The sequence below is a fragment of the Protobothrops mucrosquamatus genome, unplaced genomic scaffold (assembly GCF_001527695.2).
Source record: "Protobothrops mucrosquamatus isolate PMUCROS unplaced genomic scaffold, P.Mucros_1.0 scaffold804, whole genome shotgun sequence".
In the NCBI taxonomy this organism is placed as follows: domain Eukaryota; kingdom Metazoa; phylum Chordata; class Lepidosauria; order Squamata; family Viperidae; genus Protobothrops; species Protobothrops mucrosquamatus.
This window is the reverse complement of record NW_015387070.1, coordinates 63,592-81,881: the sequence shown is the minus strand read 5'-3', so window position 1 is coordinate 81,881 and position 18,290 is coordinate 63,592. Positions and strand designations below refer to the sequence as shown.

The 18,290-nt window shown below is 37.1% G+C and overlaps 1 protein-coding gene across 1 annotated transcript in view; it reads right to left on the bottom strand.

Moving 5' to 3' along the window:
- Positions 1–9,428: 9,428 nt before the first annotated feature.
- CCDC141 (coiled-coil domain containing 141) overlaps positions 9,429–18,290 on the bottom strand; it is a gene marked incomplete at its 5' end in the record, with an annotated part of 69,675 nt that continues 60,813 nt past the window's right edge. The window contains 3 exons of the mRNA XM_015818848.2: positions 9,429–9,665; positions 9,748–9,877; positions 9,963–10,117. Of these exons, the coding sequence (XP_015674334.2) occupies positions 9,628–9,665; positions 9,748–9,877; positions 9,963–10,117 (323 nt within the window). The remainder of the gene's footprint in view (positions 9,666–9,747; positions 9,878–9,962; positions 10,118–18,290) is intronic.

Sequence of the window (18,290 nt, the reverse complement as noted above, 5' to 3'; positions counted from 1 at the left end):
TGGTTTTCCCATTGACTTCAGTGGTCAGAAGGTTGCAAGAAGTGATCCCATGACCCTAGGACATTGCAGCGGTCATAAATGTGAGTCAGTTCCCAATCCATCCTAATTTTGATCATTTGACCATGGGGATGCTGCAATGGTTGTAAGTGTGAAAACCGGTCATAAGTCACTTTTTTCAGTGCCGTTGTAACATCGAACGGTAACTAAATGAACTGTTCTAAGTCAAGGATTACCTGTATTATTTAAACACAATATATGTACCAATAATAATAATAATAATAATAATAATAATAATAATAATAATAATAATAATAATAATAAAGTTGGAAGGGACCTTGGAGGTCATCTAGTCCAACCTCCTGCTCAGGCAGGAAACCCTATACCATTTCAGACAAATGGCTGTCCAGTCTCCTTTTAAAAACTTCCAGTGTTGGAGCATTCACCAGTTGTTCCACTGGTTAATTGTTCTAACCGTCAGGAAGTTTCTCCTTAGTTCTAGGTTGCCTCTCTCCTTGATTAGTTTCCATCCGTTGCTTCTTGTCCTGCCTTCCGGCACTTTGGAGAATAGCTTGACTCCCTCTTCTTTGTGGCAGATCCTGAGATATTGGAACACTGCTATCCTGTCCCCCCCGCCTCGTCCTTCTCTTCATTAAACTAGACATACCCAATTCCAGCAACCGTTCCTTATACATTTTAGCCTCCAGACCTCTAATCATCTTTGTTGCTCTTCTCTGTACTCTTTCTAGAGTCTCAACATCTTTTTTACGTCGTGGTGACCAAAACTGGATGCAGTATTCCAAGTGTGGCCTTACCAAGGCATTGTAAAGTGGTATTAATACTTCACGTGATCTTGATTCTATCCCTCTGTTAATGCAGCCTAGCACTGTGTTGGCTTTTTTGGCAGCTGCAGCACACCGCTGGCTCATATCTAAATGATTGTCCACTAGGACTCCGAGATCCCTCTCACAGTTGCTACTATTGAGCTATACCTGTACATTTGGTTTTTCTTGCCTAAATGTAGAACTTTACTTTTTTCAGTGTTGAATTTCATTTTGTTAGATAGCGCCCAGTGTTCCAGTTTGTTCAGATCCTCCTGTATCTTAAGCCTATCTTCTGGAGTGTTGGCTATTCCTGCCAGCTTGGTGTCGTCTGCAAATTTAATGAGTTCCCCATCTATCCCCTCGTCCAAATCGTTGATGAAAATGTTGAAGAGCACTGGGCCTAGAACAGAGCCCTGGAGCACCCCACTACACACTTCCCTATGATGGGGAGGGCTGTGTGCAGGTGTGCATGTTCAGCGTTATGTCCAATGTTTTCTGATAGGCAACTTCAAGACCTCTAACTTTCCCAATAAATGCCATTGTCTATAGCAGGGATGTCAAACTGCCGGCCCATGAGCCGGATGCATCATACTGAAATCGCGCCCACCCCTTTGCCGGCAATGGGGAAAAGTTGCGATACATCGCGCGACATCACGTGATGTCGCAAGTTTGACATGGCTGGTCTATAGAGCAGATTTGGCTGCAGGAGGAAATCTTCTATAGTTTCTCAGCAACTAGAGTCAGCATCACAATCCTTCCCTCCTTCCTTCCCTCCCTCCCTTCCTTTCTTCCTTCCTTCCCCATACAAGTTTATTATATTTGTATTTTTTATGCATTTGCTACCACTCTGACAGCTGCAGTAACCATGTTGGAGCCTGTTCATAATTTATTTTATCTCTCCCCTAATGCCTGTAACCAAAGCTGGCCTTATGTTCTCCCATAGAGACTTTGTTTATTTCCAAATTTACTAATGTGTTTCCAAAGCATTATAGTATCATTATATTTGATTATCAGATTTGCTCCTGAATTTTAAATTGCTAAATTGCTGTTAAACATTGATGGGTCAGTTATTTGACAAATAAACTACAGATATATTAAGGGATTAATCTTTGAAACAATGGGATTCTTTTTTTTTCTAATTGTCCAAAAATGTATCCCACACCAGAGAGTAATTAGCTGTCTTGAGTGCCATATTGGTAGAAAGGTGAGGTATAAATTAAAAACAAAGATTTTAAAATGCAGATTATTTTTAATATTGTAAAAGTGGGAACTCTTCATTTATATTTGTTTTCTAATTTGCCTTCTTACGCTTTTTGTTTTGTTTTGTCCCTGTCCATATAATAATGGACATTTTAAAAAATGTAGTTCTCAACCAATCATACCAGATTGCGGTTATCATTTCTGTGTTGTCACCGTTATTGTCTTTCTGCCACCCACATTGATGGCTATTTTATTAAGGAACAGGTCTGGGACCACATCCAAGGCTCAGTGGGAGAGGTGTGTAAAGCTAGGAGTCTCAGATTTTCCTGTCTTGATCTATTTCTTCTTGTTCTTGAGCAGCACTATTATTTTTCACTGTACATGCCAGTGCTTGACCTACGACCCCATTGAGCCCAAAATTTCTGTGGCTAAGTGAACCTCATAAGTGAATTTTGCCCTATTTTATGACTCTTCTTGCCACAGCTGTTAAGTGAATCACTGCAATTGTTACGTTAATGACTTGGTTATTAAGTGAATCTGGTTTCCCCATTGGCTTTGCTTGTCAGAAGATTGCAAAAGGTGATCACATGACCCTGGGACACTGCAACCGTCATAAATGTGAGTCAGTTGCCAAGCGCCTGAATTTTGATCATGTGACTATGGGGATGCTGGAATGGTTGTAAACAGGGCTTTTTTTCTCATAGAACACTCAGAATGGAGTTCCGGCACCTTTTTTGGATGGAACCTTGTAGGGTAGTCAAGGCGGGTTGTATGACATCTGTGAGTTCTGGCACCTTTTTTTTTTTTTTTGCAAAAAAAGCACTGGTTGTAAATGTGAAAAACGATCGTAAGTCACTTTTTTCAGTGTCATTATAACTTTGAGTGGTCACTAAACGAAGAGTTGTAAGTATTTGTCTCCTAAATTCTGTTTTTCTCTTCATTTATCTACATAATAAACAACAAATGGCCTGAAAGCTCAGTCTAACCCCTGGGAATTTTCCACCAGTTCAAGAATCTTACTCAGTTTTGTGTAACTAATGCTGACTGTGCTGTACAATCCAAGAGAGAAGCAACTAGGAATGAAGAACTGAAGAGCAGAAGATCCTTTGTCTCCCCCCCCCTCTTTACACTAACCCTACCCCACTAGCCACCCTCATTTTCACTTGGTCCTATGTTAGCAGTTAAAAACCAAGAGCAATTTGGCAACAGCTTCAAGCCATGCCAACTTGGAAATATGGTAGCTACTATAATTAGCTGCTGACCGGGTATCAGACCATGGAGTATGGGTGACAACTGTCAATGACGCAGGACATAGAGAAATGCAGGGGTGTTTGGGGTCAGTTGTAGCACTTTTCTGGAACTCTGTGAATGAGGAAGAGCTGGTTTAGGCTCATTATTCAAAAGTGTATTTTCCACAGTAAAATGGTTTTATAATTACTAAGTAAGCCAATCAGTTCTGTTCTGATGGAGCCTTCAGATCTTCAGACTTTATAAGAACTTCACTGCTTTGACAGTAATGGATAATCGAGACTCACATGAGGGTGAAGTGATACATGTTACTGTTATTGTTTTGTTTGTTTTTTAACCATTATACAGCAATTTTCCTTCTGGTATTGGTCATCAAAGAAATTTGTATATTTTAGATCATCTCCAGACCGGGCTGAATTTTCATGGTGACTGGGGATGTTGTGATAAATTGGGAAGATTCTGGTCTGCACACAATTTCAATTTCAGGATGCCTTTATGACACATTAAGATTACTTTCTTTTCCCAACAGTGGAAGATCTACTACTGAAGAAGTAATTATCCGCTTATGACCACAATTGAGCCCCAAATGTCTTGCTAAGTGGGACATTTGTTAAGTGAATTTCGCTCCTTTTTGTTAAGTGAATCACTTCAGTTGTTGTTAGTAACAAGGTTGATAAGTCAATCTGCCTTCCCCATTGACTTTGCTTGTCAGAAGGTCGCAAAAGGTGATCACATGACCCCAGGACACTGCAATGGTCTTAAATATGAATCAGTTGCCAAGCATCTGAATTTGGATCACGTGACCATGGGGATGCTGCAATAGTCATGTGAAAAATGGTCATAATTCATTTTTTCCGGTGACATTGTAACTTTGAACAATCACTAAATGAATTCTTGTAAGTCGAGGACTACCTGCATTGTATCACCTTGGGAGGAACAAAATAGAAGCATCTGAGCTGGGATCTTCTTCATGGTTAGAGCAGCGTCTCATTCTATACTGGATATCCTATAAACCCTGAAAGATCAGCTTGGGGCCATAGCATTATAGCTTTGAACTGCTTGAAAAATCAGGTTCCAGTTCTATCTGCTATCCAAATAGAAGAATATGGTAGAATAAATACTCATATTAGGTTGCTTCATACTGAACACTACGTTTGGAGAAAAATATTAATTCTTCCATTCAGAGCCTAAAGACAATACTAGTTCAACATTCGAAACTTGAAAGATACAAATGCTGCAGTATATTCTACAGATTAGCCTTCCTATCAAGAGAGAAAAATAGCTTTTTCAATTGATTGCATGCCCTTTCAAATTATATTTGATTTCTCTGTGGATCAGTTTTACTAATCCATGATTTTTTTTCCCTATAAAATCTTGTACTTTTATTTTTATGTTTTGGAGCTCACATTTAATTGAGGAAGTAATGTCAGGCCTCAAAGCTACTGCTTCTGTGTATATACACAGTTCTTGATGTACTGCATTTGCAATATATATATAAAGAAAAAAATCAAACTCACGGCAAGCAAAATAACTATTTATTGACAAATTACATTGTATCTTATGTCTCATTGCATAGTTACACATCATGAAAATATGAGGTTTCCTTTTATGTTTTGTTTTAAGGAGGTAAAGGATAAAAAGATTAAATTATAGATAGATAGATTAAATTATCCATTTTAAGTTTACGTTTCTACAGAAAATACTAAACAAACAAAAAACCCAAAACAAAATTTTAAAAAGAGGTTATCCTGTTCGTTTTACCTTTGAAAATCAGCCATGACTGAGAGGCAAAACTCTCTGGATGTATCACATTCACACAACTGTAAACTCTGCAAATGTTTATTCCATCATATGCTAGGGAACAACTGTTTCATCACGAAGTTGGATTAAGTTGCATTCTTCTACAGTATAATATTCACTCATTGATTCACTCATCTAACCTTATGGGAGAAATTCTTCATTAGCCACCCTACTTAGCGGATCTCACTCCTTGCTTCGGGCCGTTTCTGCTGCTCATGGCAGGATGTTGGCAGAAACGTCCAAAGAGCCACATGGCGTCCTGCCACGAGTAGCAGAAATGGCCCGAAGTGCCGTGTGGCTTCTTGCCGCGAGCAGCAGAAATGGAGCAAAGCACCATGCGGCATCCTGCTGGGAGGAGCAGAAAGAGCGCAAAGCACAATGTGGAATCCGGCTGCGAGCAGAGGAAATGGCTGTGCAACCTCCTGACGGGAGTGGCGGCACTGGCGTGACGAGCCACACAGCTTGACAAGCGTTGGGATTGGGAGGTCCTAGCAGTAAGATAAGTGGGTATGTGGCACATGGGGCAGCTTCACCCCCCCTACCCTCACCCTAGCAAAACAAGGGCTTGTTTTTGCATTAGGGCTTATATTAGGCTCACCCCCAAAAATCAAGCTAGGGCTTACTTTTTGGCTGGGCCTTACTTTCAGGGAAGCATGATATAATAATAGAATAGAATAGAATAGAATAGAATAGAATAGAATAGAAGCTGGAAGGGACCTTGGAGGTCTTCTAGTCCAGCCCCTCACTCAAGCAGGAGAACTTATACCATCTCAGACAAGTGACTGTCCAGTCTCTTCTTAAAAACCTCCAGTGATGGAGCACCCACGATTTCTGAAGGCAAGCTGTTCCACTGGTTAATTGTCCTCAATGTTAGGAAGTTTCTCCTTAATTCCTGGTTGCTTCTCTCTTTGATCAGTTTCCAAACATTGTTTCTTGTCCTGCCCTTTGGTGATTTGGAGAATAATTTGACCCCCTCTTCTTTGTGGCAGCCTCTCAAACACTGGAATACTGCTATCATGTCACCCCTATTTCTTCTTTTCTTTAGACTAGCCAAACCCAAGTCCTGCAGCTGTTCTTCATATGTTTTAGTCTCCAAGCCTTTGATCATCTTAGTTGCTCTTCTCTGAACTTTTTCCAAGGTCTCAACATCTTTTTTGTAGTATGGTGACCAAAACTGGTTGCAGTATTCCAGATGTGGTCTCACTAGGGTTTTATAAAGTGGTACTAGAAAGAACTGATGACATCATGATGCATTTTCCTAATTCCCTTTATTGACTTAGGTGTATTGTGGCAACTAAATATTTTGTAGTATAAAAGCTATATTGGGTAAAAAAAATTACCTGGTGATAAGACAAGAGCAATGTCACGAGGACAGGGATTATAGTTTGGATTTATTCTGTGAAGAATAGATCTGAGTTTAATGCCCTGTCGATCTGATCAGGTGAGGTGTTTCTGCACAACTCAATGTGTCTTTCTGTCTGGCTTATGTTAAAGCACAAGCGACTCACAGGATCTTCTTGTATCATTCCCAAGCCTACTTTGCAACTATCCTTGTTACTCTTATATCGCCATAATGATTTTTGGTGATGCTAGAAAAATGCTATAAGTCACTCGTGGGGATCCTATCAAAATTCAGACTATATAAGGAGTAAAGTAGGTTTTCTCTTTTTCAAAGAATAATTGTGTGTAAATCACTTTGTTGTCCAAACATGGTTAAAACAGAATGCACAATATTCTGGTTTTGACATGCAATGTTAAAAGATAATTTAGCTATAATGCTAAATATCTGCCATTTATTAAAGCAAAAGGAAGCAGATATACATTTCTGTTTTGATTTTTCTTGTACAAGAAATGGGAGTGATGATAAAAATGCACACTTGTTTTTCATGAGAAGTTGAACTATAGGGTTCTTTAATACATAGCCCACAAACCTTCTCTGAGTGCTTACCAGCCTCCCCTTGAGAAATGGCTACAGTATTTTGTGGGTGTCTATGACCATCATGTAGTTAATTTTGTGAGTGAGACACTTCTCTCTCTTTCATGCTACCTCCAAATCCTTAAATTGAGAATTCAACTTTAAAACTAGAGGGTTGCAGCCCAATATGTCACTCTAGGGCAGGGGTAGGCAACCTTGGCTCTTTTATGACTCGTGGACTTCAACTCCCACGAGTTGAAGTCCACGAGTCATAAAAGAGCCAAAGTTGTCTATACCTGCTCTAGGGGATCCTAACTGTGTCTCGTTTAGACTGTAATAGAGTATTATAGAAATATTTTTGTAGATGCTAAGCACTTTGGAAAACCAATTATAGTATAATATAATATGCTATATTACATACTATATAATTATTGTATAGTATATACTAATTTATGCTATACTTCTCCAAGGTTCTTTTTTTTTTGTTCCAATAACTCAGGCTTTCTCTTCCAATTCCTCCTCTTGATGAATCTCTGGGATAATTAAAGTGCAGCTCTCCATTTTCTACAGTCAGAAGGAAGAAGCTCAATTTTCTAATATACGGATCACCGATAGTCGCTGCCATCGGTTCTTAATGCATTTCCAGGTTCATAAGAGATCCTTCACAGAATCTGTTTTGAACAACAGAGCGGAGGTTCGAGAAAGCATGAAGTCGTTTTTTAAAAATATCACCACTAGGCAATTCAGGTTATCCCCACCTCTTGGACTAAAGAGGAAGCTTTCAGGGCAGATGGTGTGCTTCACAGGCAGTTTCAAGTCCTGACAATTGCATTTTTAGAAACTGAATGCTGATTATCATTTTCTGTACATAGGGAGTATTGAAACCATGTTCATAAATTCACACCACAAGATATATACAGTACATGCCATTGTTGCTATTGCATGAATATGAAAATATCACTAATCCCCACTCACCCCACTTCCAAATGCTGGGAGTCATTTGAAAGTCATCTAATTCCCACAAGACTGGCACCACAAGTAGTCACAATTGGTATCAGTCAAGAATCATACTTCCCTACACTAATTTCTACTTTGTGGTCTTCTGTTCAGCTACGCTCCCCAGACTTGAAATGAGAAAAGCATGAAGTAGCTGGACAACAGAGAAATCTCAGTAGGTAGTGACAATAGGGGGGAACAAAAACATACAGTAGGAAACATGGGGCTAGCTGTTATAAATTGCAGAGATAAATCTGTATCTGATAGATCCCTCTCAACAGTGGGTTCGCATGACAAAACGCTTCTCCGTCCAATATGCGTACCCAGCATTTTTTTTCTATCTATGCAAAAGTCAAAAAATATTTATTATTGGTCAGTGATCCAGACTAAATAAACCTTATTGAATAAAACCTACCAAACATTAGAGGGTTGTAAATGATAAAACTCGCACAGCAGAAGCAGGCAGGCATTGGGGGGGGGGAAGCCATATGTCCTTCTTCTCCTCAGTGGGTTTTATTTGAACTAGGCAAAAAATGGAAGACCCTGGGAGTGGAGAACTTTGTACTAGTATCACCATCTTCCTTCCAGGAGCAGGCAGATAGTTTCACTTCCCTTTTCCCCACTGCCTCTTTTAACTTCTGAAAATCTGCTATGGGAAAAATTTTCCTTCTCCCATTCTATTGTCCTTTTCTGGATTTTTGTCCTTTCCGTGAGCAGAAAGATCCCTTTTCTTCACAAAGTCTGGTCTGACTACAGACATATTTAAGGGCAAAATATTTCAACACATGAAACTTAATCTGGGACAGGAGGTGTCACAGACCAAGTATGATTTGTTTCTTCATGACAAAACAGAGAGCTGTAAACCACCTGCTGCAAACAGTTTTGAAGGGCAACCTTTTTTAAAAAAATAAAAAAATACAATAAAACCCCATAAAGTCCCATATCTTGCCACATTTAAAGTTGTGAGAACTTTGTTTGCCAGAAGGTTCCACACCTTCCTACACACTGCAATATAGGAGCTTCTCTGTGGCCACACAATGTGACTCCGGTGAGTGGACTGACTACAGATTGACTTTTAAAGATCAAAAATTCTTATTCGTCAGAAATTCTGTTCAGTAAGGGGCATTAGCCCATCCCTCATGATTGTGCCCTCCTGATATCTGAGATAACCTTAATTATCTCAAAAAATCATCATCCATCACTGTACTGTGTACAATGTATATGATCACAAAGAGAATTTCCTTACCAGGTATAATCTTTATTTCCTAAACCGCAATCACTTAAAGGGTTCCTCTGCCTTCAATTTTGCCTCTTTGGGAGAGGCAGTGTGGTGAGTTTGAAAACCTGCGACTGCTTGGGGCCCTTTGCTTCATGGCTAATGTCTGAACGTTAGCTGCTTTGTTTATGAAAAAAAAGACACACAATGTGAAAAGAAGACAACAGTAAGAAAGCTTTATAAAGAAACCACTTGAGGGGCTGTTCCTGTGCTTCAGAAGGCAAAAGGAACTTAAACTGAAGTTACCTCTTGGAATGTTGTTTTTTTGTTTGATTTTGACCTCTCAAGCAATGTGGATCTTGACCTTGTACCGCTCAGGGTGTGGCGGTCCTCATTTTTCCCTCAGCAAATGGCCTTTCTCTTGATTTGATTTAGTCTTGCATTGGGGACATGTCACTTTTATTTTTCTCTGAAACAAAATGGAAGTGTCAAATAGCACGGGAAAAAGGTCTTCTTCATTTATTATACTAATGTGGTCTAAGTCCAGTTACCTATTACTCTGATGAAGGCTGAGCAGTGCGCCTGCCCTAATTCGTTAGTGGCAAGACAGATATATTTTCCAGTATCAGCAACAACTGCGTTTCTTTTTACAAGGTAATAGGTGTCCCCTAATTTCTCAATCTGAAAAAAAATGAAATATGAAAAGAGATTAGTGCTGAAATGAAAGACATAGGCCACTCTTTCCAAAGGAAACATTTAAACATACATTTATTTCCCTTGCTACCATTCTGGTGCCATCTTTTGTCCAAGTGACATTTGGCCTTGGCTCTCCATGTATTGTACAGTGTAGATCTAAATCATCACCTTCTTGCAGAATGAGGTGTCCAAATTTGTTTGTGAAGTTGGGTTGTTTTCCTTGTACTGGCAAAGGAAGAGAGACACAAAGAAAACAAATATATTGCGCTTAAAGTAACAACATTCAGCTAAGGAAATTAAGATAGTTGATAGCTTTTTTTTTTTTTTTTTGGAAGCAAAAGAAGCCGTATCGTATTGGCCAAATAAAAACACACCAGAGACACAATTTATAGGAAACTGAGTCACATGCAACAGATGTGAGGTTAAATTGGATTGCAACGTGAACAGGCAGCAAAATGGGACTATTAAAACTGAGGCTGCATCAATAAAAATATAGCTTCCAAGTTACAGGGAGTAATAATTCTATTCTATCCTGCATTGGTCATACCTTATTTTGAATACTGTATGGAGTTCTGGAAAGTATTAGCGTAACTGGAACAGGTGAGGAGAACAGTAACAAAAATGATCAAAGGACTGGAAAGTGAGGCCACGTTCCGAGGCTGAAACAGATCTGTGAGCATAGAGGACTAAGCTGTAAATCCCACTGCTGATTTCTCACCCTGCATTTAGATCTATTTCAGTCTGCCCAAGGCAAGATGGGGAATCTGCTGCTGCTTCCAAGCAGCAATGAGAAGAAATATATTTTATGGGAAGAGATTTGCAAGAGATGCTTGATTACCAAGCTCGGATTTGCTGAGAAATCTCTCCACCTTGATTGACCAAGAAAAACACTTTCTGACTGAGCACATGATCTCTGCAAATGCTGCAGTTACATTGCAGAGATGCCCATAGTAACCGGATCACTTTATGCTCCTGAAGCACAAAGTTTACATTTCAAATGTAAATTTAGACTTGTGTAATTTTTTAAAAAATGATTGTCTCTAAAAGGACTCTGAAGTACTCATAATGAAGGAATGGTTAGTGAAGATGACCAAATTTGCAGAGATGGAAAAAACTGACTTGTTTGATTATGGAAAAGACAATAAGTACATTTGTTAGTGACTGGAAACCCTTTATAGATCTTTTGCTGAAAACAGAAAAAAATATAATTTGGAGTCTTTCCTAAGCTGCAGCAAAGATTTTAGAAATAGTAGAAAAGTGTGGGATCTGTAGATATCGTATTCATATCAACAGTTCGCCTGAAAAGCTATGCTCACCTGCTAGGAACACTATTAAAGCCTCGATCACTTTCTGATGTTGTTTTGCAGATGAACTAAACATTGCAGAACTACAGATGATAAAGTACTTGATCCCACTGGGGCAAACCAGGTTGTAATTCAGCCTTACGCAGCAAAGCTGACAGTGACTCTAGACCAGTGTTTTCAAACTTGGCAATTTAAAGATGTGTAGCCTTCAACTCTCTGAATTCTGGCTGGGTATTTCTGGGAATTAAGGCCCAAATATCTTAAAATTGCAAAGTTTGAAAAACACTGATTGAAAATTATATTTATCCGTAAACCTGTATAAAAATGTCCCCATGAGAAAAATATTCCAGTTTGCATTGTGGCACAAATTATTGGAAGCAAATTAGGCTTTCCATATCTGTGCTGCAAAAATTCAGATGACAGTTAGATAACAGCAAAGGCAAGCATAAAGCTTCAACTAGCCATCATTTGAAATTTGGCACATCCAAACTTCAACTAAATTGGCATGAAATAAGTATAGAAACTTGTGTTACCTGGATTTTTGCTGTGGGAAGTCTAGGTAAATAAATAACAGAGTTAGTGCACAGTTATTTGGTGTGCTATTGTCAGTGATACTAGCATTTCTGAAGAAAGGGGTTCATTAAACATCATGGTGAGGTAACAATAGTGGTTATAGACTGCTGCAATTACACAAAATTGAGGATTCTGTATTATAAATAACAAAAAAGGAAGCTAGTATACAATGCTTAACAATTTACAATCTTTTCTACTTTAGCAATCCCATTTTCACAAAAATAAATCAGGTGTGGTTAGGCAATACGGCTTAAAGATAAAGCCATTTTTAGTCCTGAATTAAGTGATTGTATGAAGATTTGAGGAAATGTAATTATCCTGACAGATTCCTCCGCAAACAGATTTTTTACGAACAAAGGGGAAAGGGGGCAACTATCACTAGTACTATTTCCCTGCTAATTTGAAAAAAATAAAGAACTTTAACCAAAATTAAGAGTTTGTATTATCTCCTTCCTGAGGTACCATATCATTATCAACAGTGGTACTGGAGAAAATCAAGAGCCCTTGATTTGTTGATTTATGGCACTCAGATTTTCTGTTTAGTTCATTAGTTGTGCATTTGCGAATACTTTGATAACTGAAGAAGTCAAATAACCAAGGGCAAAGAAGAAGCCTCAGAGATAGGTTGCAGGAACTGCAAAGAGATTAAGAGCAAAGCTTTGCAAGAAATTTGAAACCATGGAATTAAGAGAGGAAAGCTTCTTACATTCTCTAAAATAAAATGATTGGCATACAATACTACCCATCTCTGTGTTATAAATGCAAAAATATTGTTCAAATGACATTTTCCTCAGCATAGGCTTCTTCTTTAGGTGGAGGTTTTAAGGGGTAGACAGTTTTCTTATAATACCGGTACTTTATTTTTCTTTTTAGTTGGCAGATATGAAATTGCATAGAAACAGACGCTCTCTTAGTAAACGTCTAACAGAAATTATTGTAAAATAGGCACTTTGTCATGGAAACAATACAATTGAAGCAGCTCCACAGTTTACACATCTGTGTAGAGTGAGATATTTTCTTATGATTTCTATTTCAGACTCTATTTACTCATGAGGACTTTTCATTTAAGATTCACAAACAGCAAATAAGTCTTTGCAGTAAGGTCTGTTCACATAAAATCAGAAAGAATCTTTTTAGGCATATGTTAATCCTAGTATAAATCTCACATAGGTTTTTGTACCCCCACTAAAATATTTGCGAATGTTAGCATAATCTATGGAAGTAATCCTATATTCTTCTGAACACTTCCAAGAATACCATGGAGAGCCAAGAAAAACAAGCAGATGGATCAACAAATAAATCATTCCAGAGTTTTCACTTGAGGCACAAATAACCAGCATTCAAAGAATAACAGAGTTGGAAGGAACCTTGGAGGTTTTCTAGTCTAACCTCCCACTCAGACAGAAGATCCTAAACCATTTCAGACAAGTGGTTGTCCAATCTCTTGAAAAATCTCCAGAGATGGAGCATTTACAACTTCTGAAGGCAAGCTGTTCCACTGGTTAATTATTCTAACAGGAAATTTCTCCTTATTTCTAGGTTGGTTCTCTCCTTGATTAGTTTCCATCCATTGCTCCTTGTTCTGCCTTCAGGTGCTTTGGAGAATAGCTAGATTCCCTCTTCTTTGTGGCAGCCCCTTAGTTATTGGAACATTGCTGTCATGTCACTCCTAATCCTACTTTTTATTCAAATTAACTAATTCCGGCAACCGTTCTTCATATGTGTTAGCCACCAGTCCCCTAATCATCTTTGTTGCTCTACTCTGCACTCTTTCTAGAGTCTCAATATCCTATTTATATCGTGGCAACCAAAGCTGGATATAATATTCCAAGTGTGGTATTACTGTCTCAAATTATTATACAGAAACATAATGCAAAGACTTACTGTAGCTGTTGGGAAAAGACTCTAATGCTAGAAAAGGGGGAATGAAAGAGAAGAAAAGGATAATCAGAAGCAAGACGGAAAAAGTTACAGTGCAATGAGTTCACCTTTGGAAGACTAGAAAGAATAAGTTAGGGATAGATCATCATAGAGAAAATATGAGTCATTCTGTGTCTGAGACGGGTTGTCTCTAAATTTGATATATATTGTAAATAGATAGATAGATAGATAGATAGATAGATAGATAGATAGATAGATAGATAGATAGATAGATAGATAGATAGATAATCTACTTATGTGCTCATTAAGAATCGACACTGACTTGATGGTACATAATCAATCCTATATTAGTAAGCAGTCGAGGCCTACATCGGGACAGGTTGAGCCTCCTTTCACTTTAAGTAAAAATATTGCAAAATGATTTATCTTTGTTTAAAAAGATTGGCATGATAAATAGTTTCAAGGTATGGCAGAACTGTCATCAAATGACTGTAGGAAAATTAATCAGCCTGGACTTAAGGGACCCATTTTTCTTTCATTCCTCCATTACTTGGAATTTAAGATTGAGGTCTATTTCCTGTATAGGTCTCTCTTCTCATTATTTTATTTTATTTCTAATTCCTCAAGTTATTACATATGTGTTAGCTTTGTTGATGAAGACACAAAATATCAGATTGTGATTTATTTCAATCCATTTTCCTCCTGTGAGATTCCAAAACCCCAAAATGAATATTATTAAATGTAGAATTGCTTTCTCATCATCTTAAATTTATTTACCTTTGAAACATCGAGTAACTAATATTTTGACAAGTACAATTTATGAAAGATTAACCAACTAATATTGCAATTTATATGGCATGGTTTAAGGCGAAAATCATTTACCTTCCCAAGACGTCCACACAGAAAGATATAAACAAAACATTCTCAAACTAATTCAGAAAGTTAACTCTCTGGCTTGTGACTATACGGTTATTTTGGAGAAAAATGAAAGCTATTCAGTTTGATAGTTCTTTTTCCCGACTTGAAAATTAGGGTCATTTAACAAGAAAACTTTTGCTGATTACTGGAAACTGCCTTTGTTTTCTAAACAATAAATTGCATGTACTAGTTGAGCAGATACTTACCTGATGAAAAATGTAAATGGGCACTGGGGAAACCAGTCAAAAACATAGGTTTTTTGGATTTTCTTTCTCTGGTACTAAGGTTAGTGCTGGTTAGTGCTTGGATAGACTAATCAGGAAACACCATTCCTGTTAACTAGACTGAAAATAAGGTGTGGGGGGGAAATATCTAGCTCAACTAGAGTAAATCTTTATCTTTACTCCCAGCTCCATTTCAGTTGTAGTATCCCAATGGATCAGAGCTCCCTTCCCAGATGAGTTTGCCTTGCTTATCTTTATTCTAAATATTTTACCCTAATTTTCATTCAGTTAGGCTTCTGGAGTGGCTTATATAAAACCCAAATGAGCAAGACGGCATTAAATAAGGAATAAATCAATATAGCGAAGTACACAGCCATAAAATGGAATATTTGCAACCCAATGCTCAACGAAGATGACAACATGAAAAAGAGGACTGCTGCAGCTGCTGTAATCCCCTTACAGACCCTTGTTAAAAGGGAAGAAACTTTATCCTTTTGGGGAGGAGGAGTCAAATGGTGACATGTTAACAGCTTATCCTATTTGCCATTCAACCATCTTAGTCACAGTTCATGGGATTGATAAATACAGGCACAATACAATCCAGAAAAGAAACAAAGGTTTCTATTTCAAAAACACTACAACTCAATTTTTAAACAAATTAAATTGTTTAAACAAATTAAAACATGTGTGCAATCTTTTCTTTCCATTTACACATGTATTATAGAGTATGTTTAACAAAAGACAGACAATAACCAACCTTTTAAAAATATATTTTAGAGAGACCAATGAACCAGAAAAAGATTGTTTTGTTGCATTATCCGACATTGGAATTTTTTTTTTTAAAAAAACCTACTTATTTGTGTCCTGGGATGATTGATCTTGGAAAACAGAGTACTCCACTTCTCTATAAAACATTATTTGTATGTTATCCAACATTATTTTTCTAATCTTTAAAATTTGTTGATAAATTTTTGATTTAGCCTAACTAAAAACCTTTTCCAATGGTTACTGGAATTTCATAGGCTGCTAAAACTTCCTAATTGAACAAAGAATATAATAATTTCCATTTACTTGCCTTTGGTAATTTACATTTCCTTTTCAATTTTGTAATTATGCTCTGCAAACTAAAGTTTTACCCACCACTTTTAAAAGGATTTATCCAAGATAGTCAATTTTTCAAGAGAATTCAAACAAGAATTTTAGTTTCTGACCCAATAAGATCCCAATATGTCTAATCACCTTATGTACTGAAATATCATCAAATTCTGTTGTTGTTACTGAAATTAAAAAATTAACAAATGTAGCCAATGATACAGAAAACAATCTGGAAAATTGAAATCACCATTATTATATATAAAACCTTTTAAAAGAGAAATTTTTGATATTTTCCTGTTCCATACAAAATTTATCATTTACATGCCAGCGTATTTTCAAAGCACAATTAAAGTATGCAAAACTCTCAAAATGTATATCAGCCTTGAAGCCATATTTATTTTTACCACATTTATCTTTCTCCACAGACTCTTGGGCATTTGATCCATCATTTCATGTTCTTTTTTCCTGTACCACTTGAGACATTTGCTTCTACCAAACAGCATATTTCCCCAGGAATAATTATCCCACATATTTAATAAAAACAAACAGTAAACAAATCCTATTTTTACCTACTTCTATAGATAATTTATTATCAATGAGCAGGTGCTTAGACTGATTCTAACATATTGTATATCCAGAATTGCTTACCCAATTGCTATACTACTTCTTAGTACCTAGGTAAAGTTCTTTAAGATTTGTTGAAAAGGATTAAAATACTATCTGCATATAACAATTTGTATTCAGTTCCTATGCCTAGAACCACCAGGTCACCTGGCAATCTAAATATGCAAAGGTTCCAACATCAAGTTAAAATTAAGGGAGACAAGAGGCAGTTTTGTTGAGCATCATATCTTTTCTTAATTGTAAGGAAAATCATCCCATTATTAATTACTGAAGCAGGAGGATGAGAATAATATCATTTTATTTACAATAAATAAAATGACCTAGAATTTTGTTTATCAAAATTTATGGCAAGTAGCTCCATGGTTTTAGTCAGAACCTTTTTTTAGACATTTGGAAATGCTAGGTTTGAATCTGGATTCTCTTCCATTCAAAACAAGACTAATGAAGCAGTTGAAACATTGAGTAGGATATCCTGTCTTGTGAAAATTCATGGCGTGACTTTGAGTCAGTCATTCTGTCTCATTCCAACCTACCTCCCAGGGTAAGCAGAGGAAAAGTTTGGGGGGGAAAATGGAGGAAGAGATGCTATGTGCACAAATTTAAGCTCCTATGTACACAAATTCATAGGATATAAACCTAACAAAATTGTAACAAAATAAATAAGTGGCCTTTTCTCAAATGTTTCCTTTGTTTATTTGGTGTTCTGAAGGCTATGTTCAGAATTTCATGTTCTGGCTGGTTTAAGTTTGTTTAGAAACCGGGTTAAAATTCAGCAGATAAAGTTTTTCTTAGCATAGAGATTCATTGGCTACATTTACAGATGACATTATAATTTCTTGAAAAAATGCTTGTGGCCTAGTCTACACCTAACAAGTAACCATAACTGATGGATCTAACTGATGAACAAACTGGAAACAGGCAAATAATGTTACAGTTTAGCATGATGTGCGCACCAAGGGCATGTTTTGGTTTTTGTAATTTGTTTATATATTTTAATAGAGAAAGAAAACTGGGCACAATCTGAAATGAAGGTAGGATACCATATCCAGGCTGCAAAACCCCACTCAGTGACTAGATAGTAGAACACAGTCTTCTGTATTTTTCTGCCTTCATCTAGTAGTCATCCAAAGTATTGTATCTCAGATATAGTAGTCTAATAAAAACAGAGTACCTAGTGCTAGACTGACTTTACCACTGAACAGCTTTCCCACTAAGATTAATAAAGAAAAAGGAGAAGGAAAGACAAAGAAGAAAATACAAGAGCAAAGGAGATTGATTTGAATCTCAGGGCTTATATGTATGAATTAAGCAATGGAAAAAGGACTTTGATTGAAAAAGACCAGAAATTTGTTTCTAGGACTGAATGCAATTATTAATATCATGATTTACTTCTGTTAATTTCATGTATATGTATGGACCGGGACCTAAATAAATAAATAAAAATCCCAAAGAAATTTGTCCTATTCATTTATTACCGAAAAAAGTGACTTTTGTTACATGCAGTGCAATGAAACCAGCCTGCAATTTGCCACTGATCTACGCTACACAAGCATGCATTTTTAATTTCTATTTTTTAATGTTTTCTATCTATTTCAATTTCATTGCACCTACATGATTCCAAGCAGCTCACAAATTCAAACAACAAAACAAACATATATAAATAAAATTAAAAACAATTAAAACCAGCAAACAGTGGATCAGAATTCACTCATAAAGTCTTAGACATCACTGACATCAGGGATAACGTGTCCATCCTTTGCCATTTTTTCAAGCATTGGG